This window comes from Actinia tenebrosa, unplaced genomic scaffold (assembly GCF_029948245.1).
Source record: "Actinia tenebrosa isolate PJP-AT-01 unplaced genomic scaffold, QUT_ActTen_1.0 PGA_scaffold5__44_contigs__length_20552954, whole genome shotgun sequence".
In the NCBI taxonomy this organism is placed as follows: Eukaryota; Metazoa; Cnidaria; class Anthozoa; order Actiniaria; family Actiniidae; genus Actinia; species Actinia tenebrosa.
Window position 1 is genome coordinate 15,701,031 of NW_028292582.1, and position 25,711 is coordinate 15,726,741.

The 25,711-nt window shown below is 37.6% G+C and overlaps 4 protein-coding genes across 4 annotated transcripts; 3 read left to right on the forward strand and 1 right to left on the reverse strand.

Annotated features, from left to right (window-relative positions):
• Positions 1-346: 346 nt before the first annotated feature.
• Positions 347-25,685, reverse strand: LOC116307495 (uncharacterized). Its single transcript, XM_031717762.2, has 5 exons — positions 25,563-25,685; positions 25,372-25,473; positions 24,720-24,998; positions 23,757-23,941; positions 347-1,377 (listed from the first exon to the last, which is right to left on the reverse strand). The coding sequence occupies exons 1-4, from the start codon at positions 25,590-25,592 to the stop codon at positions 23,759-23,761; spliced, it is 594 nt and encodes a 197-aa protein (XP_031573622.2). The 5' UTR covers positions 25,593-25,685; the 3' UTR covers positions 347-1,377; positions 23,757-23,758.
• On the forward strand, positions 805-2,621 carry LOC116307491 (uncharacterized). Its single transcript, XM_031717759.2, has one exon. It carries the CDS (start codon positions 805-807, stop codon positions 2,518-2,520), a length of 1,716 nt encoding a protein of 571 aa, XP_031573619.2. The 3' UTR covers positions 2,521-2,621.
• LOC116307492 (isocitrate dehydrogenase [NAD] subunit alpha, mitochondrial) lies at positions 2,902-10,610 on the forward strand. The gene is made up of 12 exons (XM_031717760.2): positions 2,902-3,027; positions 3,151-3,201; positions 3,361-3,444; positions 4,014-4,128; positions 4,229-4,286; positions 4,364-4,493; positions 4,644-4,777; positions 5,292-5,394; positions 5,571-5,635; positions 5,730-5,814; positions 7,124-7,276; positions 9,774-10,610. Exons 1-12 carry the CDS (start codon positions 2,938-2,940, stop codon positions 9,846-9,848), a joined length of 1,143 nt encoding a protein of 380 aa, XP_031573620.2. The 5' UTR covers positions 2,902-2,937; the 3' UTR covers positions 9,849-10,610.
• LOC116307490 (proprotein convertase subtilisin/kexin type 5) lies at positions 11,822-22,866 on the forward strand. The gene is made up of 17 exons (XM_031717758.2): positions 11,822-12,178; positions 12,313-12,417; positions 12,553-12,651; positions 13,398-13,500; positions 14,183-14,220; positions 14,932-15,097; positions 15,173-15,345; positions 15,427-15,639; positions 15,713-15,813; positions 15,890-16,111; positions 16,295-16,587; positions 16,791-16,981; positions 17,068-17,707; positions 17,785-18,112; positions 18,193-18,416; positions 19,497-20,192; positions 20,267-22,866. Exons 1-17 carry the CDS (start codon positions 11,999-12,001, stop codon positions 21,292-21,294), a joined length of 4,800 nt encoding a protein of 1,599 aa, XP_031573618.2. The 5' UTR covers positions 11,822-11,998; the 3' UTR covers positions 21,295-22,866.
• Positions 25,686-25,711: the final 26 nt, after the last annotated feature.

The window sequence follows — 25,711 nt, forward strand, 5'->3', positions numbered from 1 at the left end:
GCTGCAGTACCACCATATCTTTAATATATCGTGCCCGACGATGGGGGGGGGGGGGGGGGGGGGGGCAAAAACGCGAAGAGAAATGTCTTAAGATGTAATATGCTGAACGACATTGGTTTCCTGTGTAGAACTGATTAGTTCAGTCGAACGTCCATTAAAACACGCGCACGTGTGACGCGTAAAACATACTTTGCGGCATGCACTATGCTCACAGACAAGATATTAGTCTAATTCATCATGGCACGCTCTTTAGCCTTTTTATTAAGTCGTTTTATTTTGCGTCAGGGCCGATGCCGGAGGCAAACGCGCGCTATCTTAAATATCGATAAATATCCTTAGAAATAACAAAAATTTATTCTTTACTAATACAAATGATGCAATCGAAACTTTATTGAAAATCGCCAAAGAAAAATTGGTTTACCGGTACCTGCCGTCGCAGGAGATCAGTACTAAAATAACTGGTTTCAACTAAGACTTAGGATTATCAATGACACACTAATATTAATTTCTTGTTAGTCCATCACTACTGAGCAAGTTATGCGATGGTAAAAAGAAGTATAAACAGCGCTTGATATGCCAGTTGTTAAATAGCCAGACCGCGCTGCCCACTGCAGGTGCCTTGCAGGTAACTCGTTTATGACGCCACAAGCACTCACTATCCTATAACAATTCTCAGTTTAATAACAATATTTTCGTGGTTTTTGGTTTATGTGGTATTCTAGAATGCTGTATACAACAGCAATATGAGTAAACTTTCAAACAATATTACTGAAAGGCAACCGTCGTACGTCGGCATTATTAACCATGTCAGGACTGATTCTCTTGGCTTTATTCTGTTTCCTTCCGCCGATATCTGTCGTTTTATCTAGTCGACATTTAAACGTCACTACAGTGATTTCTGTTGATCCTAAAGAAGAACAGGAATATTTTCTGTACTTTAAGCATCTCCCAAATAAAAGTCCACTTGACAGTTACTTGCATTCTCCAAGACAACTTTATGTGCTTTGTAAAGCAGCTGAATTTGCTGCTCAGAACTACAAAGGTGCCAAAGAAGAAAACAAGTTTACTCTTCGCCATATTTTGTCTCTCAGGAATGTACAGGACAATCGAGCATTCAAATACAGACTTTTGCTACAAGATGATAAAACCGGAGAACATCATAAAGCGGATATTGCCATTTTCACTGTACCAACCAATGTAGGTGGAAAATATAGAGTCAGGGTTGAAGTAACGAAACAAAAACGTTCTGGTGTGGTTGAGAATCAAAATGAGGCGCCTTGTGATCGACTGAGTCGAGCTGCGAACTGTTCGTCATGTGGCTATAGAGGGATATGTCACAAAGGGACTGCACGTATCTCGCCTTGGCTTGCACTGGCCCTGAAAACACAAAGGAAACTTCAAGTAAACATGTCCTTAGACAGAGTTCAAATGTTAGCTGCACACAATGCATTCAATAACAGAGCCGATGGGTATGGGGAACTAGACGATTGTCATTGGCCTCCACCTTACAAAAGTGAGTGCATTGTTCTCGCCAATCAGGAATTCAGTTTTACTGACCTACTTCAAATGGGGATAAGAGCAATAGAAATTGACCCTTGGTGGTGTTTTGGTAAAGTAAGGATGAGTCACGCCCTTAATCATGCCTACCTCGGGTGTGGTCCGTGGGACAGGGAATTTAAAGACGGAATAAAAGAAATCGCTGAGTGGTCGAAGCGATCAGAAAACAAGAACGAAGTTATCAGATTGTATTTGGAAGATGGCCCTGCCCACACACAAGGACACGATGCTTTACTTAATGGGCCTATCAAAGAACACTTTGGCGAGAAAGTCCTAACACCAGACGATATCCAGACTTATTTTAATGGAAAATGGCCTACACTTTACGAGATGCAAAAATTGGGTAAGATTGTCTTAATCTCGTCAGGAAATTCTTATAACCACGAAGGCGAGTACATTCACCGAGGCTACTGGAAAGAGATAACAACTAACCGTTTTCTGGCGTACAAAAACTGCACAGAAGCCGTTACATCCAGTGCCGAACCACTACGTGTTTATAGCGATAGCACCGAATATGGTCCCTTTTGGAATGGGCCAAAGAAAACTGGTACAATACTCAATTACATGGAATATTTAAAATGTGGTGTTATGTATCCGGCAGCAGATCAAATAAACCCTGATCTACTCAACACAGCAGTATTTACATGGGCAAGAAACGAACCAAGGGAAAAACTAAGTCAACAGTCCTGTGTAGTTCTTTGTGCAGAGGATGGCAGATGGCATCTTCAACAATGTGCTACTAAAAACCCTTATGCGTGTGTTTCAACGACCAATGACAGTATAGAAACCAAATGGGTTATTAGTTCCACAAAAGGACCTTATTATGAACCTGCATGTCCCGAGGGCTTTGTTTTTAGTGTCCCGCGCAACGCTGTGGAACATTATAAACTGTTAAAAGAAATGAATAGGCAAGATATTTGGTTGAACCTTAAGCATTATATACCATTGATCATAGAGGAATAACTGGTCTATGCGGGAATCGTAAAAAGCCATTTGGCAACATTTTAATGTCAATAAGCAAAATTTTATACATTTGTATTAAACGTACTGTCTTTAATCATTTATCGTAAAGAACCTCGTTTTCTTCTACCCCTTCCAATTCCCCCTCCCCAACCCCACTCCACCCCCCTCACACACCTTCCTGCCATCATATATCTGCCTCACAAAGCTGTTCATCACTTGTTAACGAGCAACGTGCCACAAGTGGGCGATCAAACATTTACTCGGAAAGAAGCTTTTTAGCGCGAACTACAGATCTTTTTCTAAATTGATCACATGGAAGGGTGGATTGGAAATCGAGGGGCTGGTAAATCGGATGGATGGGTTTCCTGTGTCATACGTCATTTGATTGGTTTCTAGTTCTCTTTGCGTCAATTCAAGATGGCGGCGGTGAGCATGAGGCAGAGTGTTGTCAGATATCTTGGTATTCTTTCTACTCGTAATCCCAAACAAAATTTAGTAAAATCTTTGGTATGTAATATAGAGAATATCTGTGAAAATAATCTTCACTTTTCAATAAAGGATTTGTCGAATCCGCGATGTTTGATAAAGAGATACGGTTCGGACATTTCATATTAAAATTTTAATTTCCAGATGACTAAAAATATTCAAAGACCTTCAGGACAAAGGCTCTTTTCATCAGAGGTAATTAAGTAATTAAATTAAGACAGAGTTTATTCCTTCAATTCCAATGTCCTTATTTAAAGCCACACCAACAGTTTACTAGTAAATGTTAGCCTAATGTAAAATATATCAGCTTATATATACATAAACACAAGTCTTATGTATGTGTGTGTGTCATAGGTGAGGACCGTCACTTTGATACCTGGTGATGGCATTGGACCTGAAATATCAGAGGCTGTTAAAAAAGTGTTTGAAGCAGCAGAGGTTGGTATTCGGTTCTTTGAGTCTATAACGCATTTTAAACAACAATTAAGGTAAAACATTTAGGTTTTTTGTTTGAAGATTATGACCAATTGAAATTCTATAAGTTTTTGTTATGATTTTAAAAACTTAACTAATGGCCATTCTTATTTCCTCCTTTGTCCTTAGTATTAGCATTTGTCTAAGATGCCAATGCAATTTTAGGATGCAGCAAAGAACTGCATTGTCTTTAATGCCAATTGATGAAGCCATTGATGCTGTTTTCAAAAAGAGGCAGTGAAAGTTCAAACATTTGATTTTTCTGCAACATTTAATATTGTAGCAGTGTTGAAAAGAATGATATATGCTTTGACTTCCTCTCTCACCAATGAAGCAACAATATGATAGAATTGCTGTGTACATGCAGGTAGCAATTATATGCAGCATGTATCAAAAGCTGTAGAGGGTAACAAGCTTGAGACCTCACATTTGCAGACAGGCATAATAGACTCATATTCATTCAATGTATCCATCGAACCATTAGGATGTATACTGTATAATAAATATAAATTTTGATGTGTTTGTAAACATAGGCTCCAGTGAGATGGGAAGAAGTCAGTGTCACTCCAGTCATTCTTCCTGATGGTAGCACAACTGTTCCTCCTGCCGCTATCAATTCTATGAACAAGAATAAAGTGGGTCTCAAAGGTAGCTTGCAATATTGCTGTAGACCTTACTTGATCAACATAAGACTGCGAAATCATGACCAACACTACAAACATTCCTACATCTTCCCTGTATTTCGTAGGTCCTCTCGAAACCAAGATTGGAAAAGGACATGTTTCCTTAAATTTAACCTTAAGGAAGTGAGTAGTGACCTTTGTGCAGTATTTGTACAGAATAATTGTTGTTGATTTGACATGCTGTTTTGCTTTCATTATAGAACATTTAATCTGTATGCCAATGTAAGGCCCTGCCGTTCAATAGAAGGATATCCTACTGCATATAATGACGTCGATCTTGTTACGATAAGAGAGAACACAGAGGGAGAGTACAGTGGAATTGAACATGTAGTAAGTACATAATCTTATTGTAATGGGTAAAATATAAAAAGCTTAACCGATTAGAAGTTTTTCTGAGATTAAGGGGATATGACAATACAGATTAAGAGGATAATACAATTCCCTTATGTTATAGACAACTGTTCTATATTTTCATTTCAGGTTGTAGAAGGAGTGGTGCAAAGCATAAAACTTATAACCAGGAAGGCATCAATGAGAGTTGCAGAGTTTGCTTTTAGTTTTGCCAAGTCTAACAAACGAGCTTCTGTTACTGCTGTACACAAGGCCAATATCATGTGAGAATGTTTTTATGATTCATCAAAAAGGCATCTAGCAATTACCCTATTTCACTATGACATCACTGCTTGTTTATGTGGGGGATAGAATCGCCAAATCCAATAGAAAATTCGACAAAATTTGCTCCTAGCGAAACAGTTTAATATAAAATGGCCTGGTTTTCAGATATAATATGTGTTAATCTGTACTAAAAATTATTCTGAGTGTTTGCTGGCTATTCTACTTCTCTTCATGGATTGATACGGGTTTTAGAACAATTTCCGGTGAATTTGTGTTGATTTGACCCCCTTCAACGACCATGATCCTTTGCGTTTAAACAATAGATTGTTTTGATTTGACGTCATAGTGAAATAGGGCAATATTACTTTACAAACTAAGGTAAAGTGATGGCTGAGAAACTATCTATCAGCTAAATATTGAGGAGAAGAATAGCAGCAGCAACTGTAGTTAAAGTAATAAATTCCTCAACTAAACCATTGTTTAGAACTGATGTTGCTATCGGTTACAAAACAGGCGCAGATCAGATGGATTATTCTTGCAGTGTTGTCGTGAGGTTGCGGAACGTAACAAGGACATTCGGTACAATGAGATGTACTTGGATACAACATGTCTTAATGTAAGTATATGAGATATTAAATTTCCTGTGAGATGTTATCATCATGACAAGAGTATCAAACGTACATACAAATATGGCTTAAGCCTCTCGTCTATGCATCAAAACAAAAACATTGTTAAGTGTGAGATAATGATGAGGTTTGTTCTAATTTACTATTCTCCATATGTATATTGTAGATGGTAAAAGATCCCAGTCAGTTTGATGTCTTGGTGATGCCAAACCTTTATGGAGATATTCTCAGGTTTGCATTTAGAGCAAGTTCATTAGTGGTTAGGATAGCAAACCAGTATCATCTACTAAGAAAAAACCGATGTTATTATTATTTCATCCCATAGTGATCTGTGTGCTGGCTTGGTTGGAGGTCTAGGTGTTACCCCTAGTGGCAACATTGGAGCCGATAATGTAGCCATTTTTGAATCGGTAATAAACTCTAAAGCTTCAATAATTATACAGTTGAATCTCCACTTGCGGACGCTCTCTTAATCAGACAGCTCTAATTACGGACAGCTTTCCAAAACCCTGTTTTTCTCCCATACAAACACTGTATTCACACTTTCCCTTAAGCAGGCTTTCTCATAAGCGTACATGGACCCTGTAGAGCAAATCCCAATTGACTATTTCTATTGTTTTCAAGCTCCCTTAAGCAAACACTATTTCAAATATTCTAATAAACAGACTTGGAATAGAGAAAAAACTGTCTATATTTTTAAACCTATTTGTTCTTATAACATATAAACAGACTCAAAATAGAAACATTGGCTACTTAAAACGGCTTAACAGTTTTAGTGTTCATTTTCGGCTCATAATAAATCAGTGTAAATGTTCAGCTATATAAATGGATTACTGTACAAAATACTGTATATTATATATCATACAGGACAGCCATCTTTCTTAAGTTTAGCTTTAAGCCAGTCAATAGAGAATTCATTCCCGTTGAAGTTATATTCTAAAACTCATGAATATTTAATGAGGAGAAAACAAAGCAAATCACTACTATGACGGTGGTTTGGAAATGTGTTCTTAATTTGCATTAAATTTCGTAAACGTTTTCTTTGATTTTCTCCAAGAAATATTCATGAGTTTTAGAAGTAATTTGAAACACCTGAGAGAGTTCTTCCTTTGATTTCCAAACACCTCAAAGTCAGTTACAAAAACTCGGCTGCACCTTGTTTTTTCACTCACTTTTCGGTGTTTGGAAATCAAAGGAAGAACTCTTTCGCATGTTTGAAATATTCCTTCACATGGTGCGATATTGGTAAATGCACGTCGTTGTAACTTTTTTCTAACGCTATTAACTACAATCTGTTATACTGTAACTGTATTCTTGTAGTTTTGTGTTTAAGTTTCTGAACTTGTGTTAGACCAATATAGAATACTGTATTTTAATACCTAACTATAGTCAAAACACAATAAATATAAATGAATACAAAATGAATAAATCTGTAAATCATTTAGCCAGGCTATTCTTCTTAAATCGCTATAATTAATCTTTAGAAATGCTTACGTAAACAGAAAACGACACTATTTAACATTATTAATTTTGTTCGTTTAAAGACCCCTTTCTATTAGGAGGACAATCTCTACTAACGGACACTTTTTCCGTTTCCCTTGGGTCTCCGCTTAAGGGAGATTCAACTGTATTAAATTACACTACATATCACTGATCTACCCTGGTATGGATGTTTCCTTGTTAACTAATGTTTGATAGTAATCATTTGTTGTGTAACAGGTACATGGTACAGCCCCTGACATAGCAGGCCAGGATAATGCTAATCCAACTGCACTGCTGTTGAGTGCTGTGATGATGTTAAGACATATGAATCTCAACCAACACGCAGATCGTGTAGAAAGGGCTGTCCTTGAAACCATTAAAGAAGGAAAGGTAAAGTGTTAAAGTTACAGTATTAATTGGATTGCTTTAATTGCAGCTATTTTGTATGAAATAGTGGATATAAGCCTGAAGCGTGATGACATTTTGCCCCCGTCTTTAGACCATAATCCTTTTCACACTGCTTTTGTTCTTTAATTATGACTATTGTTCCTGTATTCTCTAAGGAATCAAAAATTCTAATATGAAAGAATTTTAAAAACTATTATGGTATAGAGTCGGGGGTAAAATGTCATCACGCTTCAGGCTTATTACTGGAGCAGAACAATGGAACTAAAGCAAGTACTTCCGGTTTGTTTGGTTCATGCCTGTGTGACTTCAACAACTAAATAGTTGATAACTAAGGGCTAAAAAGTTAGTAAATGTTTCACAGATACATGGCGCTCACTCTATTCTAATTTATAACATATCTATAATATAAAGTGTGCTCTAATTCCCTGGCTAGCTATGAAAAAGGAATAGATAGTGCATTCTGATGGTACATGCTCATGTCAACTGAGGTCAAATAAAATATATTTTTCACTAATAGAACTTATTTCAGAACTTGGTTGAAGATGGTTGGTTGTGGATTTCTCCCTTTCAAATGGTTTCATATGAATGTTAGGGGAATTAGTAATTATTCGCGAAATAAAGAGTTATAAGAAGCGTGAATCACTTGACTATGTGATAAAAGCAAGGGTCAATGCTTAGCTTGCATAGATCTCGTTCCGGATGCACTTGAATAGCTGGGAGAGCACGATGGTTAGGATTACATTGCACTTGGCTATAGCCTGCGTAGCAACCCAAAGGGAAGAGGATTGGGGACTGGGGAAGGAGGGGAGGGAGAACTGGGGAGAGGAACGGAGGAAGGGTTGGGCCTGCAATGACCCCCCTCGATTTTTCCTATGACTGTTCAGAATTCGAATGTTAATTTTGATTGGTTGATAAGTTCAATATGCCATCAGATGTCAGTAGAGTTGATTCAGATACTTTATACTTTGATTTGATTGGTCGATAGTTTGCATATTAATTAGGGAGCGATAGGAAAAATAAGCCTTTTCATATTTTAAGAATCGATTCCACTGCGCATGCAATTTTATCCCGAATTTCTCATCTTCCTTTGTTTAAACCTTCTTTTGTTCTTAAAGTGCTACTACGACGAAAATCGCTCAAACTTGGATTCAGCTGAAATTTCCTAAGAATACTCTTTAAAGGTCCAATAATCACTGTATGAAGTGTTTTCTCGATATTCAGGACGAAAGTATGATATTTTTACGATTATTTTTTGGGGTCTGTGACGTCATACACTCAACATCAAACATTGCTACATATATTTCTTTGTATATAAATCCTTAATTTATTTTATTCCTATGGAGCCCAAAGGGTGGCTAATGTGCTTATTTCACATTACTTGTGACTATAATTTATATTTTGGGGTGTTTGGGTATTTCTTTCTCCCTTTACTACTGATATTTTGATCATAAACTACAAAGAAATGTATGGAGCGATGTTCGATGTTGAGTGTATGACGTCACAGACTCCAAAAAATAATCGTAAAAATATCATACTTTCGTCCTGAATATGGAGAAAACACTTCATACAGTGATTATTGGACCTTTAAAGAGTATTCTTAGGAAGTTTCAGCTGAATCCAAGTTTGAGCGATTTTCGTCATAGTAGCACTTTAATTAAACAAAAGGTGAGAAATTCGGGATAAAATCGCATGCGCAGTGGAATCGATTCTAAACTATGAAAAGGCTTATTGAGGGGGTTCATTGCAGGCCCTACCTTTCCTCCCTTCCTCTCCCCAGTCCCCCTCCCTTCCCTTCCCTTTGGGCTACTACGCTGGCTACTGTCTTGGCTCTGCCTAATGTGACTCTTACACTACCCATTATGCTCTCCCAACTACCCATGTGTATCCAGAACACATTTATTTCTTAAATGGTATTCATTGAAAATGGTAGGTGGTGGTTTTAAGAAATTTTAGATTAGATTAGATAATTAGATACATAACCGATACATATATTATTTATAAAGATGATTTCAAGTAATATATACAGTATGAGTGGCCGTGTTGTATCAGAAATACAAACTCAAGGCGTAGCCGAGTGTTTGTATATCAGATACAACATGGACATGATTACTGTAAATTGCTTGTCAAACGTCTAGGTTAGTTCCTTTGTGTTTCACTAAAATTTTCAAAATTAAAGTGAATCTGGCAAAGAAAATCCAACTTAAAATTTATGCAAATGAACACAATTTTGTATCAGATTTACAACACTCTTCATGGTCGTGATTTCTGTTTTCCTCATTAATTATTAATGAGTTTGACAATGTCATATTATTTTTAGACTTGAATTTTAATTTTAATTATTAATTTTATTGATTTATTTTATATGTTTTATATCTATTTTATATCTATTTATATATTAGCTATTTATTTATATTACGCTTTATCAATTAATAAAGTAGAAGTATACAAGATGTTTATCTGTTGTCTGCTCTCTTTACAGATGATCACTGGGGATTTAGGAGGCAAGGCCAGCTGCTCACAGTTTACTGAGGCTATTTGTCAGCATCTTCAATAATGTTTTAATCTTTTAATCAGCTGTTTTATTAATATCTTCTGATGGTAGTAACCCAAAATGTGACCTTTATTCTTATGGGTTTATTATTCATGTTAATACAATGTGTAGTTCAAAAAAATTATCCATACCCCCCTCAGAGGAATTTTTTTGAGACACCCCCTACCCCTGGAAATTCCAATTTTCTTCCATACAAACTCTGTAATTTTTGTTCTTTCTCTGACCCCCTACTCTTTGGAAATTCCAAATTCCTGTGTGGGGTGGGTATGGATGATTTCTGGAACTACGCAATGTTCCTTTGATGTTGCATTTTAAAAAAGTTATTCATTTAAAGAAAATAATTATTTATAAATTATAAAACATCTTTTGAGAAAAAATTGAAAGCAAATGTTATTGTTCTGTTATTTGAGGAATGTTCATTGTTTACCTACTTTTTTAATTTTTGCTGAGTTAAGCGGGTGGCTCTATTGCCCTCTGTAGTACCCAAGAAATGATATTCCATTGCCCTTATTTGTACCTGAGGCATAATGCTCTATTGTCCTCTGCAGTACCCAAGTAATGGTATTAGCATTACACTGGAAATCCTAGTGCTAATATGTTTAATCTGTTGTAAACTGTTGAGAAATCCTTGTTTAATTGATATCCGTACAAAGCATGTGACCAACCTTATCATGATGATGCCTGGTCTGCCTAACGTAGTGATTTATGATTTTACATTAGACGGCCTAGTTGTGTACGACTAAAATTAAAGATGAACTTAGAGTCGTTTCCTTTCACAGAATTTCGCGTATCATAAAGTGTTAATGAATAATGAAAGTTGAATGGATATGGATAACTAATAACTGTACGGGCATATAGTGTCATGGAAGGCTTGTGAATGGTAGCATGGGTGGCGTTCGCGGCTAACGCGTCGTCTTTCACAGCTGTGAGTCCAACAGGTCTCTGGTCGCTGGTTCGAGCCCTGCGGTCGACACGTGAATTAAGTTTGATGTGTTGTTCTCTCCTTTGCTACTAGGGTTTTCTCTCACCTCCCCATATGTGAGCGTTGTGCGCATAGAATATTTAATGAAGTGGTAGTGTGTGTGAGTGAAAAGTGTCCCCAATTTGTGCGAAAGCGCTAGAACGACTAGACACCTATTTTGGTTTATTTTACAAAGCTCTTTCGTTGAAAAGTAGTTTGATAGGCGGTAACACATTGGTATGCAAGCTACGTTCTTTCATGATAAGGCGAGCTGTTCGATGCTATCTTTATTCCGCTCAGTTTTTACACTGTAAACGCCATATTAGCTGTTACGGAGTTGGGAAAAGCGTTTCATTATGGGGTTGTTTCTTAACATGGCGTCTTTTTCGCTTTTTGATAGTGAAAAGTGCGAGAAAATCTTAGTTGTAGTATTATTTCCAATTTCTTTCGTATAATAATAAAATGTGTGAGGTATGGAAAATAATGCGAATCTATGCAGCATCCATGAAAGAACATGTCCCCATGGATTTCGAGCTGGGGAGCTTTTTCTTCTTCTTTTCTTCGAACTGGGGAGCTAGGTTCTGGAATTGGTAGGCGGATTGTAGGTAGTCTCCCCCGTACTTTAGTGTCGTGACAAAAGACTAACAGATAAAGACTTATAACAGTAATAGTAAATCATTTAGACATGATTTCCCGATACACCCATTGAATCATGAGCTTATAGTAATAGTAAATCATTTTATCTCAGACGAAAGTTGATGTACCGGCGGAAGTCTTGAAGCCATTTCCGGTGCGACATTCACTTAACTTTGATTGAACAGTTGTTGTCGAGTGGAAGACGTTTTTATTGGTTTACGAAGCTAAGTTAACACACCTTGTTTAACTGTTCAAATAAAACTCTTACTTCTGCGTAAAAATATCCAATACGAAAGTACTCTAGAATAAGGTTGTTTGCGATTGATATACTAGCTGTAACTAGCTGTACTGACGTCACCATTGTTAAACATCCTAATCACCAGCGTAACTTTCTGTATCACATTCGTGTATGTCACTCACAGTTGCCGAGGTCAAAATCATAGTCTCGTGTAAACGTGTTCTTTCACGAATACGCTGTTTTCTAGTCAAGTTTTTTATGTTTCTTTTTAGGCCTTTATGGCAGCAATTTCAAGAATTTAATTGTTAGTGATCGAATATGCAGTTACATCAAGTAACTGCAAGAATTATTGTATTAATTTCGTATCAAATCGTCCATTTCACAATTTCGACTACGATCGACAATTCATATTCTAATACATGGGCAATACAAATCGATGGAGGAAAGGAAGAAGCCGATAGAATAGCAAAGAAACTCGGGTATATCAATACAGGACAGGTAATTTAGAACTTGAATATTAAGTATCCAGAATAACTCGTATGTGTATTAATTGTTATTCATGTTAATATACTTGTTTGTCTTTTATTTTTACTTTTTTAATATTTTAACTTCCTTCTTTCGTGATATTGTAGATTGGTAGTCTAGAAGGGTTTTTCGTTTTTCGACACGACTCCCATCCAAGGAGATCAAAACGAAGCGTAGAGGAGAAGACTACATTACTTTATGAAGACACGAAGGTTCGAATTCCTTGCTATATAATCTTTATAATCTGTTATGTCGGAGTGAATGACTAAAATTTATGCAGTATATACAGATAATTCACACCTGCATTCTATTTTCTAATGATGCTTATTTTACTCCGACATTCACAGGTTCGATGGGCGAAACAACAAGTCATAAAGAAAAGAGTAAAACGAGAGTCATACGATCCGAAATTCAACGATCCCTACTTTCCTAAACAGTGGTACTTAGTGAGTGTCTATCCGATCTATATTGTATGTGAGCGTGTATGTGCCTAATCGTTTTTTTTTTAATTGACAGTTGCTTGAACTTTAATTGATCATGATTTTACCGATTTAACTTTTCTCAGACGTAATTCTTGTCGGTTTTAATGAACAACCTCTCTTGTGTCGATCTTCAAAACCGATAAAATTCCTATCCTCTATCGTCGCTAATTATACGTATTACTTCTGGCTATCAATCGATCATAAGACGAAACAATGAAACAACATACGTTGTTCTATGTATATGTATACATAGAATATGCTTTGGAATACTTTTAAAGAGGTGTTTGAGAACGTGATGGTAATCATGATGAATTTCTGCTCTGAACGATCACACGTAAACAATATGTAACACAATCACCTTAGTCATGGATCGATTGTAGATTAATTCTATCATATTTATACACGAAACTGCGAGTGCGGGATTATCATCACCTTCGAACTCTCAAAGAGGGGATAAAATTTTTAAAAATGTAGAGGATGAGTATAGAGTAAGATGTGTGTAGGTATCACATGTATGTTAATCTATTACGAATAACCTATCTTATTTCACTTCCCGTCGAGCAGTTTATAACATGGTGCTGCATAATGCCTCCCCCTTTTCGAAGGTTGTCATTGAGTGGAGGGGTGTAGTGTTCTATCTTATACAAAATGTTGCATTGGGATTGAGTGATTACCATTATTATGTGATTGATTGATTTTTCTATGTCTAGAATAATACGAAAGCACCATTTGAAGGTTATGACCACAATGTACTGCCCGTATGGAAACAGGGGATATTTGGTACAAATGTTGTAGTATCTATCTTAGACGATGGTTAGTACAGGATAACAGTTGAGAGTTGAAGAGGAAGAAAGAAAGTTAAAAGGAATAACAAGGGAGGGGTGGGAGAGGGGCAAAGGGGGGAGGGAGGCAAAGAAGTTTAATGGGAGGAATGAAGAGAGAAGGAAATATTGCCTGACAAATATTTATCTAATTTGGTGATCGGTATGATCCCATCGGGAATGTGCAATTTAGATACTATAGTAATGTAATGCCCCTCTACCCTAACTAAGTAATTCTGTTTTACACTACCCATCTTTAGGGATGAGGGCAAAACAATTGTCATCTCACGGGACCCGATTTAGGGGGGAGGGGTGGTGTTACCCGATACCCACCACCTCTGGAAGTGAAATCTTAGATGTTGTCGCCAAATATCTCAAAAACTAAAAGCCAAATCACAGAAATGAATGGACTGTCTGTCTGCATGTATGCTAAAAAACATATTTGTGTGTAGGAATTGCCACTACAGACCACCGTTATCGAGCATTTGAACAGGTCTCCGAGGGGGGAGGGGGTATGTATCGGTACCCACAACCTTAATCCATTAGATCGGAAATTTCGGACGATTGTTTTGACCTCGCCCCTTATACAAGTATTGTTTCGTGTGACCCCTATCTTTGCTTTGAACCATGCCTCGTATCCGAAAAAATGTACCAATCCATCTTTCTTTTGGCAGGAATTGAACACTCCCATAAAGATTTCATAGAAAATTATGTAAGTATGTCTTCTACTCAATAAGTCATAATTCCACTATTAGAAATGATCCACGTCATCGAAAGGACCATAAGGCAAGCGAAGTTTGAAGTCTTAGAACTCGTATATTCATCAGGATCACGATATAAGTTGATTTAGTTCTCGATAGACTAACATTACCCTAAACGACCATTATACTGTCGACTGGAGGGCAGATTTTTTTCAACTGTGAAAGGACACGGTAACGGAGTCGCGTTACAAAACTGCATGACAATGACTGCGTGCGAGGTCATTGGTCAGCCAATCAAAATGCTCGGTCACGTATCGTCAAGGTCACACACCAGTGGCGGATCCAAGGGAGGGGTGCATGGGGTGCGCACCCCTCCCTGGTTCAACTCTGTGCCCCTACTTCGAAGATAACCAATGCAAAATAATGTTTTTTCCCTTTGATTCTAAGGGATACAGCCCTCCCTGGGTTAACTATGTGCGCTGCATCCCTCCCTGAACAAATTCCTGGATCCGCCACTGCACACCACACAGCGAGGTTTAAACGATCATAAGAATTTCGCTCTATTTGACGTACGATGACGTAATGTTTAATTGCGAAGATAAGGGCAGACATACTAACACATGACAATAGAGATGTCTAACTACATATGCAAAGCTACGAAACTGATTCAGTGTCTTCTATAATGATGATGACGACAATAACACATGTTGATATTTTGTTAGGATCCCAAGGCAAGCTATGATTTCAACTCTAACGATGCAGATCCCAGTCCACGACGGACATGGAATGATGAAAATAGGCATGGCACTAGATGCGCTGGAGAAGTTGCAGCTCAATTTAATAACAGTTTTTGTAATGTAGGTGTTGCACCCAAAGCCAAGATTGGTGGTAAGTATATGTATATAGATCGTAAGCTTGACCTTCAGGACCTTATTCTATTAAAAATAATGTGTTGATTGAAAGGAGTGCGGATGCTTGATGGAGATGTGACAGATGCAGTCGAAGCAAGTTCTCTAAGCTTGCAACCTCAGCATATCGAGATCTATAGTGCTAGTTGGGGCCCTGATGATGACGGAAGAACAGTCGATGGTCCAGCACAGTTAGCAAAGAAGGCGTTTATTGATGGTATCACCAAGGTAACCCTAACATTCGTACGTGACCACGCATACGTAGTACTAGATATTTACAAATTGGCGCTTCGTTTCCAATCCATTCAGGGTCGTAGAGGACTGGGCTCTATTTACGTGTGGGCATCAGGTAACGGTGGCCGTGCACGTGATAACTGTAACTGTGACGGCTACACCAATAGCATCTACACGCTTTCAATTAGTTCAGCTACTGAACATGGAGGTTCACCTTGGTATTCTGAAGCATGTTCTTCTACATTAGCTACAACATTCAGTAGTGGATCTTGGGGCATGAGAAAGATAGTAAGTGTACAAATACCCTTGCTATTTTATGTTCACATTACGTACTACAATAGACCAATTATCATATTTATAGGTCACGACTGATCTTGGTAATACATGCACAACATCTCACACGGGGACGTCAGCCTCTGCTCCACTAGCTGCTGGGATATTGGCTCTAGCCTTGGAAGTCAAGTAAGTATGTTGCAGTTTGATTTTTATCATCTTCAATTTATTATCTATGTAACCAAGCAATTGATTTTTATTGCAGTCGAAACTTGACTTGGAGAGACATGCAACATTTAGTGGTTAGGACATCCAAAATGGATAAACTGCACGCCACAGATATTACAATGAACGGTGTGGGTCGTCATTTTAGCCACAAGTTTGGATATGGTTTGCTGGACGCCGAAGAACTGGTGAGGTTGGCGCGTATCTGGGAAACCGTTCCTCAACAACACGTGTGCCATGAGTTACCTGATGCAAAACAAAGGTATAGTAATCTCTAGAATCATTAGAATGTTTAGATCTTTTTCGTCGCTTTATCTGTAATATCTGTAATATTAGAATACAGGTGGTCCCTGAGCTGAGGTAGCCTTGCATTGTGTTAAAGTTGTCGTGCATAGTGTACTTTCTCTAGAAAGCATTAGCAAACATGAAAATATTTTTTGTTTAGGACTATTCCTAGCACAGGACGTTTGACAGTTACTACTCAAGCTCGTGGATGCCAAGGCACAGAAAACAGTGTAAAATACCTTGAACATGTAGAGGCAGTTGTATCTCTTTCATTCACTAAACGTGGTGATCTTGCTTTGTACCTAACCTCACCAAGTGGTACCAAGTCTACTTTGTTGGCAAAGCGGTTGAGAGATAATTCTAGAAGTGGTTTTCATGACTGGGCCTTCATGACAACACATGCATGGGAAGAAAATCCAGAGGGCACTTGGACTTTAGAAATTGAGAATTTAGGTGCGTGTATAGTTTAATTATTTCTACATGGATGCGCGAACATGGATGCGCGAACATGGATGCGCGAACGAACACTTGGGCATTCAAGAATAAGCTTTAATCTAACCTAACTAAATAATAATTTGATATGTTCTGTTACACAAACATTAAAAAAAGTTGAAGGACGTCTTCATGTCGTAAAATATGATTTTTCAAACTTGCAGGGCCAAGCTCCAACACTGGCAAACTTCACAGCTGGTCTTTGGTGTTGTATGGTACATCAAAAGACCCTAATCCTTTAACATCTCGTAAACAACCAGTACCTGCATGTGATGTGGAATGTAAAGATGGATGTACAGGATCTCTGTCTGATCAGTGCACGGAATGCAAGAACTTCAAACGTAACTTAACAGGGGTCAGTATGACTGTCTTTCGCTCATTATGGAACTCGAATCAACATATTCACTCTGATAACACATACAATATTTTCAATTCTTTCAGGAGTGCGTTAGTTCATGTCAGTTTGACCGAGAATACTTGGATGTTAAAGAAAAACAATGCAAGCCGTGTAGTGCAGCGTGTGGAAGATGTGAAGGTCCTAGTAACAGCAATTGTTTATCTTGTTTGGATCCTTTACTCCTAATGGATCACAAATGCATTAGCACGTGTCCACAAGGCTCGTTCAAAACAAACCAAAAATGCGAAAAGTGCTCGGGATCCTGTAAAACGTGTGTAAGTAAAGCTACTCAATGCACCTCCTGTGATCCTCATGCGAAGCTTGTTGGTACACAATGTCAGCACAAATGTCCAACCAGGCAATTCATGAATGACGGAAAGTGTGTCCCCTGCCATCCTTCTTGCTTAGAATGTTCAACGTCAGGCTCACAAAGTTGCACTAAATGTGGAAATCATAAAGACGTTGCTGGAAAGGTTGTTCCTCTGTTCTTACATCAGGGAGTATGTCTAAAATCATGTCCTCCTGGAACTTATGCAAATACTTCAAATCAACTCTGCAAACCATGTGCTTCGTTGTGTAGTGAATGCAAAGGCCCTGATGATAAGGACTGTCTGTCATGCTCTTCTGGACGTTTTAGATTGGGTGCAGGCAAAAGTGGTACGTGCGTTCAAGCATGCCCTGATGGTAAGTACCTGTGATTACCTTCACAAGACATCCCTGAAATCCAACCTGGTTAAGAAAACATCCTTGTATTTCCCCAGGTTATTACTCACAGCAAACCCATGGTGTTTGTATTGCATGCAGTTCATCATGTCTGTCTTGTGACCAGAAAGATCCAACCAAGTGCAAATCATGTAATCATGGCTCATTCCTTGACAACTACCAATGTGTTGCTGCAAATGACTGTTCAGATGGAACTTATGCAAACTATACCTTGAAGGCTTGTGACAGCTGCTTTAGCGTCTGTTCGGCCTGTACCGGGCCTGCTCCAGAACAGTGTTCAGCATGTATTCAAGGTTATCATTTAATCAATTCAAGCTGTGTCATTCGTTGTCCAGCCAAAACCTACCTTTATTCAAGTGATAACAGGTTAGATATTATAATAGTAATTTGAACAGAATCCATCTCATTTTTCAATATTGTTTAATTGTATTACTCTTTATCGTTAGTTGCAAGCCTTGTCCTTTGTCCTGTTCTGCGTGTTATGGTGCTACTGACGATACCATCCATTGTCTGTCCTGTGAGCCCAAGTCTGTTCTCCTTCGGTCCAAGTGTTTCAGTAGCTGTCCTGCTGGGACATATCACAACCAAACTGATAATCAATGTATAGATTGCCATATGTCATGTGCAACTTGTAATGGCAGCTCACCTGAAAATTGCATGTCATGCAAAGGTAAACCAACAATCAATCATAATCAATGATAATGGTAATGATACATGTTTTTAATGATACATGATAGTGATGGTGATGGTACATGATGGTAATGGTGATGGTATATGATGGTGATGGTACATGATGGTGATGATACATGATGGTGATGATACATGATGGTTATGATACATGATGATGATGGTATGTGATGGTGATGGTACATGACAGTGATGGTACATGATGGTGATGGTACATGATGACGATGGTACATGATGGTGATGGTACGTGATGGTGATGATACATGACAGTGATGATACATGATGGTGATGATACATGATGGTGATGATACATGATGGTGATGGTACATGATGGTGATGATACACGATGGTGATGATACACGATGGTGATGATACATGATGGTGATGATATATGATGGTGATGATACATGATGGTGATGGTAATGATACATGATGGTGATGATACATGATGGTGATGATACACGATGGTGATGATACATGATGGTGATGATACATGATGGTGATGATACATGATGCTGATGATACACGATGGTGATGATACACGATGGTGATGATACACGATGGTGATGATACACGATGGTGATGATACACGATGGTGATGATACACGATGGTGATGATACACGATGGTGATGATACACGATGGTGATGATACATGATGGTGATGATACACGATGGTGATGATACACGATGGTGATGATACATGATGGTGATGATACATGATGGTGATGATACACGATGGTGATGATACACGATGGTGATGATACACGATGGTGATGATACACGATGGTGATGATACATGATGGTGATGGTACATGATGGTGATGATACATGATGATGATGATACATGACGGTGATGGTACATGATGGGGATGGTACATGATGGTGATGATAAATGATGGTGATGGTACATGATGGTGATGGTACGTGATGGTGATGGTACCTGATGGTGATGGTACATGATGGTGATGGTACATGATGGTGATTGTGATGATACATGCTAAAAACCCTAACCAATGTGTAATAATGATCTGGATATCATGTATTATGTTTTCCCCCGTTCAGGTGGACAGGTATTGAATGGAACAACCTGCTTGTCTAAATGTTCAGAAGGAGAATATTTAGCCAACAGTAGCTGCCTTAAATGTCCGCCTTCTTGTTGGACTTGTACCGGACCAACTGCCAAAGACTGTACAAGCTGCAAGGGAGTTAAGTTTTTGGATGTCACATCCAAATCTTGTTCATACGAATGTCCTGATGGGTACTTTGGAGAAGCAGAAACTGCCTTGTGTAGGCCATGTCCACCTGGTTGTAAAACATGCCAAGAATCTGGCAAGTGTACGTCCTGCAACAGTGGTCTAGTCATTCACAACAATCAGTGCAAGACGTTCTGTCCTGTAGGATTCTTTTTAAAAAAAGAAACAATGTCATGTGATAAATGTGATTCGTCATGCCTTGACTGCATAGGAACACAAGAGCAATGCATTAAATGTAATGGAGAACGCTTCCTTGATGGTCACAAATGCACAAGTGTCTGTCCAAAAGGCACCTATTTTATCAAGCAAGTAAGGAAGTGTGGGAAGTGTCATGTATCTTGTGACGAATGCACAGGCCCTGACGAGGATGAATGTACCAAATGCAACAGCTCTTATTTAAAGGTCGACCGGATGTGTTTGAAAGATTGTCCATCACATTACTATTATAATGCTGCCCACAAGCAGTGCGAACCATGTGACTATTACTGCCAAATTTGTAAAGAAGGTAGGTTGTTCAGAAAACCTGTTGTTAAATAGACAATAACAAAACAATAATGAAACTCCAAACATTTTTTGTAGGGAATGGTTTACAGAACTGTAGTAGATGTCTTCCCCCTTTCGTCCTACATATGCACTACTGTGTTCGAGAGTGCCCTAAAAAAGGATGGTTCCTCAATACTGAAACACAGTCATGTACCAAATGTCATCCTTCATGTCAAGAGTGTATTGGCCCATCATCAAGTGACTGTACTTCATGCACAAGTTCCTTAGCTGTTCTTAATGGGTTTTCATGTCGAGAGGACTGTCCAAGTGGCATGTTCAAGAACCTTAAGACAAAACTTTGTCAAACATGTCATCCAAACTGTGAATTATGCTCTAATGAAGGACCGCATAGTTGTACTAGCTGTGTGAAAAGCTTAGTGTTACATGTTGATAAAGAAGGTAAAGGCACTTGTATTTCATCTTGTCAACCAGGCTATTACAAAGACGTATCAAAATGTCGTTCATGTGATAATTCCTGTCAGACTTGCAATGGTCCAGATAGTACTAACTGCTTGAGTTGTCCTTCTGATCATGTGTATTATAAAAATACATGCAGAAAAGGCTGTCCCTCTACAACATTTGATGATAATACTTCTCAGATATGCAAAAGTTGCCATTCGCTTTGTAAAACCTGTGTTGGGTCATCTTCACACCAGTGTACTTCATGTTCCTCGTCTCTCTTCTTGGAGGATTCCACGTGTGTAATTCGATGTTCATCAAAGTTTATTGCCAATGTTGAAACTAGAGTTTGCGAGCCATGCAATGATAATTGCCCTGATGTGTCTGGAAAACCTAAAAATCGATCCATTCAAGATCCAAGTGCACAGACATTAAAGGTTCTCCTTCAGGACCCTAAGAGTAGCGGATTACTAGCATTTGTAATCATGTCTATCATACTATGTCTCGCACTCTTTATTATCTTGTTTGGTGTTCTACAGTCATGGTCAATGGGATACATTTGTCGAAAAACGAAGTACACCATACTTAAAGCAGAAGACTTCAATGAAAGTAATGAAGACAAGCAATCACTAATGGATGGTGAATGGCAAGATGATGAAGTTTGAACTTAACACAATGAAATTTCATCCATTGTCACAGGCAGCCCCAGAAATGAGTTTTTAAAAAACCTAGAGTTTTATAAGAGAATTTAAAAGAATTCAAAATAAAGAATAACACAAATTAATGTTCTTCATTTTGAATTCAATTCCAAATTGTCGTTAGGAGGAATTAAAAAGAAAATTAAGAACATAGCGATGATCATTAAAATGTTTTAAAATAAAGATCCACTAAGGTTTAGTATTATTATTTTTTGTATCTTTATCTTTTGATTCCTTCTATTAATAAAAAGCTATTATTATATGACCGTGAATCTTAGAGCCTGGACACTAGCAAATCGAGCAATCTGATTGGATAGATCGCATCGCGGACTGGTCTAGATTCTCCGGTATTAACCGGTCCGATCGCATATTAATCTTACGGCGAAAACATTTTGTCCTTTTCAATGAAAAGTGGTCATATAATAAAACTCTTATCAACCAAGCTTGGTCGGTCTGTACGGGATAATCTTGACCTCTGTCGGGTACAGACCTCAGTCAAGATTATCCCGTAGAGACCTCCAGTTCGGTTAATAAGATCTAATTACAGCTGTATACAGACTTAGCAAAGTAATCGATTGGGCTGTCTGTGAAAAAAAGAAAGAAAGAAAAAAAAAGAAAGAAAGAAAAAATTTAAACTTTGAACAATAAAATAATTAATCAAAATGATGAGAAAAATGAATAGTTTCTAAAAACTAAATATATTAATATATTTTCATATGCTTTATCAAATACTTAGGAATTTATCAGGGGTGATATGTTGAGGAATTTAAGAAAGTCATATTCAATTTACATTTTTTTAAGATTCATAAAGCTTTATAATGATACATGTATACCTCCAAAATCAAATATATTAATGCTATCAATCATTATATTACTTCTGTATTATATAGTACCTGTTATTTATGAAAAGAATTCATAATCATATATCACTAAACACTGGCAAATATTGATTTGTTTTGTCATCTCAATAAAAATCTGTGAATACCTGTAAGTTTTATAAATAAAGTCAAAGTATATTCTGGTAATCTTGATAGTAGAGATACTAACTAAAACAATAGACAATTTCACAGATCCTTCAGCTCAACCTCAGCCTCGTCAGCGTGTAATGTATTCTTTAGAAATTGCCTACAACCTGTGAAATTTTTAAGTGTTTCAATTTATTGTTCGTTGATGTGTAAATTCCTTTCATTACTGCAGACTGTAGTCAAATTCTAAAGAATAATTACACGCTGACAAGGCTGAGGTTGAGTAACAGGATCCGTGAGATGGCTTATTATTAAAAAACTGGACAAATAAAACCAGTTAATATTTAATAACTACCTTTGAATGAAATGGAAGAACACACAATATCCTTGACACAGAAAAACTTGCTACCTAAAATATCCTACTAATTAATTGACTTAACATGATTCTAATCTAATAGGTGAGGCATGATACTTATTTTCTTTCCCCCCTTGGGAAATGAATGATATGCAGAGTTAAAGCTGTAATGTTAGGTACCTTATGCTCATTTTGCAAGAAAAACAGCTTCCCAGATTATACATGTTTGTAGTTGATTATTATGGCTTTAGAGCCTCTGTCAAAGTAAAATAGCTTGCCAGGACTACCCCAAACAATATCTATTTATGTATGCATTAGGCTTTAGAGTGCAAACAATTAATCTGTGAAACACTAATTACTAAATAGTACAAAATAGTGCTAACTAAACAATAGAAAACAATAATGATGAAAAGGTAAATTATACACTGTGAAAAGAAGAAAAAAAGAAAAAACCTACTGACGTTTCGGATGCTAGTCCTTCGGTGTATAATTTACCTTTTCATCATTACTGTTTCATTAGAAACACCGACACAGCTCACACTAGTTTTTAGCTAGATATATCTTCTTAATAGAAAACAATGGAATTTGCATGGAATTACTAAAGTTTCACGATTATATTGTTTGTACTCTAGCATATACAATCACAATATGACTCTCACTTTCATTCAAACACCTAAATGTCAAATCTGACATTCATTATAGCTGTCAAATCATGTATCAGCTTAAGGAACACAGGTCATGACAAATGTAAACAACAATGCAGAGTACTAGACCATTCACCATTTTCCATACATCGGTTCACTGGTCAAACACAAAGCACTCAGTCGAGGTTGTAAGGTTCAAATTTGAATAATCTTTTGAAAGTAACTTGTCGCCTCGCTTGAGCATTTTGTGTTTGACCAATGTATGGAAAATGGTGAATTCAACTGTATTCCACCAATCCATTGTCCTGCTAACAGCCTGGTTTATATTCCCCTGTTATAGGTTAGTTGATTGATTGGTCAATCATGGTTAACTGACCGGCTATAGCAGTTTAGCAGCATGAATGGCATATCCCCTCATTCCCCTGACATAAGTTCAAGTAAACAAAATTCATAATTTAAACTCACCATCACCAAAAAGTTTCATTTTCAATGGAATAATGAATAAGTTGCTGATTTATTTGTAGTTCATTCAAAAGTTGGCTCATGTTTGGTGTATCTCCCTCAGATATTGAGTTAAGCAAACTTGTAGCACCTTCTTGGCTAACCCTGCGCCACTTGTTTATGAGCCCTTGCAAGGTTTGGAGATCATTCTGTAATAATACAGTAAATAAATGAAATATAAATTTATTTATTTAAGAATAGGAAAAAATAAGCTGTTAGAGTACAAACATTATGAGTGTGCAATATAAATACCACTAAATACTGCTAAATTATGCTAATCCTATTGTTTTCTATTGTTTAATTAGCACTAATTACTACTAAATAGTGCAAAGTGTTGCACACTTTTAGTGTTTGTACTCTATTTGTTAATTAGATACCATTTGACTTTTGTTTGTTGTATAGGAAGCTAGTCTTATATGTTTGTGGGGATAAATGTGTAGTTTATTGCTTGCTCTCTTTCTCCTCATTTCTTCCTGTCTGCTTGTTTTCTACTTCTTTGTCAATTTCGCCTATGATGATGATGATTAAGATTATGATTTATATAATATGTGGATATAATCAAAGGCGCTTTACATGGAGTTGTGAATGACAGATTGCTTTTTGTGCAATTTATAGGCAATTACAAGCATGAGAGATGGTTAGTAGGAAGTATAGGCACTGAGGGTGGTCACTGCCAGGGTTTCTTTATACGTCCTCAGTGGTTCTTTTATGTCCCCCATTTACTGTAGGTTAGGAAGGGTTGGGAGACAGCACCTATGGTTTAAAGTCCTTGTCTGAGAAGACTTGAAGGTCTAACCATTTGCAGATATAATTACAAAGACAGCACCTTCTCCTCAGTTATTTTAAGATCCTGAGTGCGCAACCGACCGACGCTCTTACCAACTGAGCTAACCGGGTGTATGATGAGTCATTAATAGCTGAAAATACCTTTTTTCTGTACATTCTAACTAAATTCAGTTTCCGTAAAGTCTCCTGCTTGTCCTTTAGAATCCAGTGAAGTTTCTTTAACTCTACATCATTCTGACTGGTTGATGTGCTTGGTTCATGATCATAAGAGGCATCACTGTAAACTGCTTTCAAGTCATCTCCACTGCCAGTAACGCTGCTATGGATCTGCATTCTTTCATCTTGTTCTTGGAATAAACAAGTTCTTCCTTCCTTATAATTGTCTTCAAATTTCGTTTTCTTGGCTCTCTTATTTTGTTCCTTAGTAAATAAAATGTGGAGATAAGTGTCACTTTAAGAAGTCAGGAAAAGTAATAGCAAATGTGTATGGCTATGGCTTGCCCCGGGGGGGGGGGTACTCTTGCCTGTTTAGGGTAGGGATGTGCCGCTCCGCTGAGCCCTCTGAACCCTGACCCGGTTCCAGAGTAAAATTGCTGAAATTCATACCCTGTTCCAGAGCAAGATCGCTGAAAACCATACCCTGTTTGGCGGCACGTACGTGTATAGGGAATATAAGATAGTACCCCACCCCCGGATGGCTTCTTGTGATTTAGGAGTTGAGAAATACAGCTGGCATGACAATAAGATAGTGTAGTTTATTATGCATAGGTTTATATTTTAAATGCTAGCAAACCTTATCTTCATGTTCGCATCTTCTTATTACTGGAGAAACAAATGGTGTACTTGGTGTTCTTGGATTCTTTGTGGATATAGAATTTGTTCTGGAAGTTCTTCCCTAAAAAGTTTTTAACATTTTGTGAGAAGGGTTGGAAAGGATCTTGAAACTACTGCATATCCTGAGCAGGCTATTTTGTTATAACATACCTTGCAGGAGGTTTCTAGTTCATCTCCCATGCTAATAAAGGAGCTATAAAACCTATTACATTTTATATTCTTGCATACCTACACATGTGCATACACATGCACACAAATGCACAAAGCTTGTCAAATGAAATGAAAGTATACCGCTGTGC

Bases quoted from the DNA above. Each gene is read 5' to 3' on its own strand.
- LOC116307491 (XM_031717759.2), top strand. From the start codon at position 805: ATGTCAGGACTGATTCTCTTGGCTTTATTCTGTTTCCTTCCGCCGATA.
- LOC116307492 (XM_031717760.2), top strand. From the start codon at position 2,938: ATGGCGGCGGTGAGCATGAGGCAGAGTGTTGTCAGATATCTTGGTATT. The intron at 4,287-4,363 runs GTGAGTAGTGAC...CTTTCATTATAG, and splicing joins TTAAATTTAACCTTAAGGAA to AACATTTAATCTGTATGCCA. The intron at 5,636-5,729 runs GTTTGCATTTAG...TTCATCCCATAG, and splicing joins CTTTATGGAGATATTCTCAG to TGATCTGTGTGCTGGCTTGG.
- LOC116307490 (XM_031717758.2), top strand. From the start codon at position 11,999: ATGCAGTTACATCAAGTAACTGCAAGAATTATTGTATTAATTTCGTAT. The intron at 15,814-15,889 runs GTAAGTATGTTG...TTTTTATTGCAG, and splicing joins GCTCTAGCCTTGGAAGTCAA to TCGAAACTTGACTTGGAGAG. The intron at 16,588-16,790 runs GTGCGTGTATAG...TCAAACTTGCAG, and splicing joins TTTAGAAATTGAGAATTTAG to GGCCAAGCTCCAACACTGGC.
- LOC116307495 (XM_031717762.2), bottom strand. From the start codon at position 25,592: ATGGGAGATGAACTAGAAACCTCCTGCAAG. The intron at 24,999-25,371 runs GTTTGCTAGCAT...TTATTTACTAAG, and splicing joins GATGCGAACATGAAGATAAG to GAACAAAATAAGAGAGCCAA. The intron at 23,942-24,719 runs GTATTTTCAGCT...GTATTATTACAG, and splicing joins TTAGAATGTACAGAAAAAAG to AATGATCTCCAAACCTTGCA.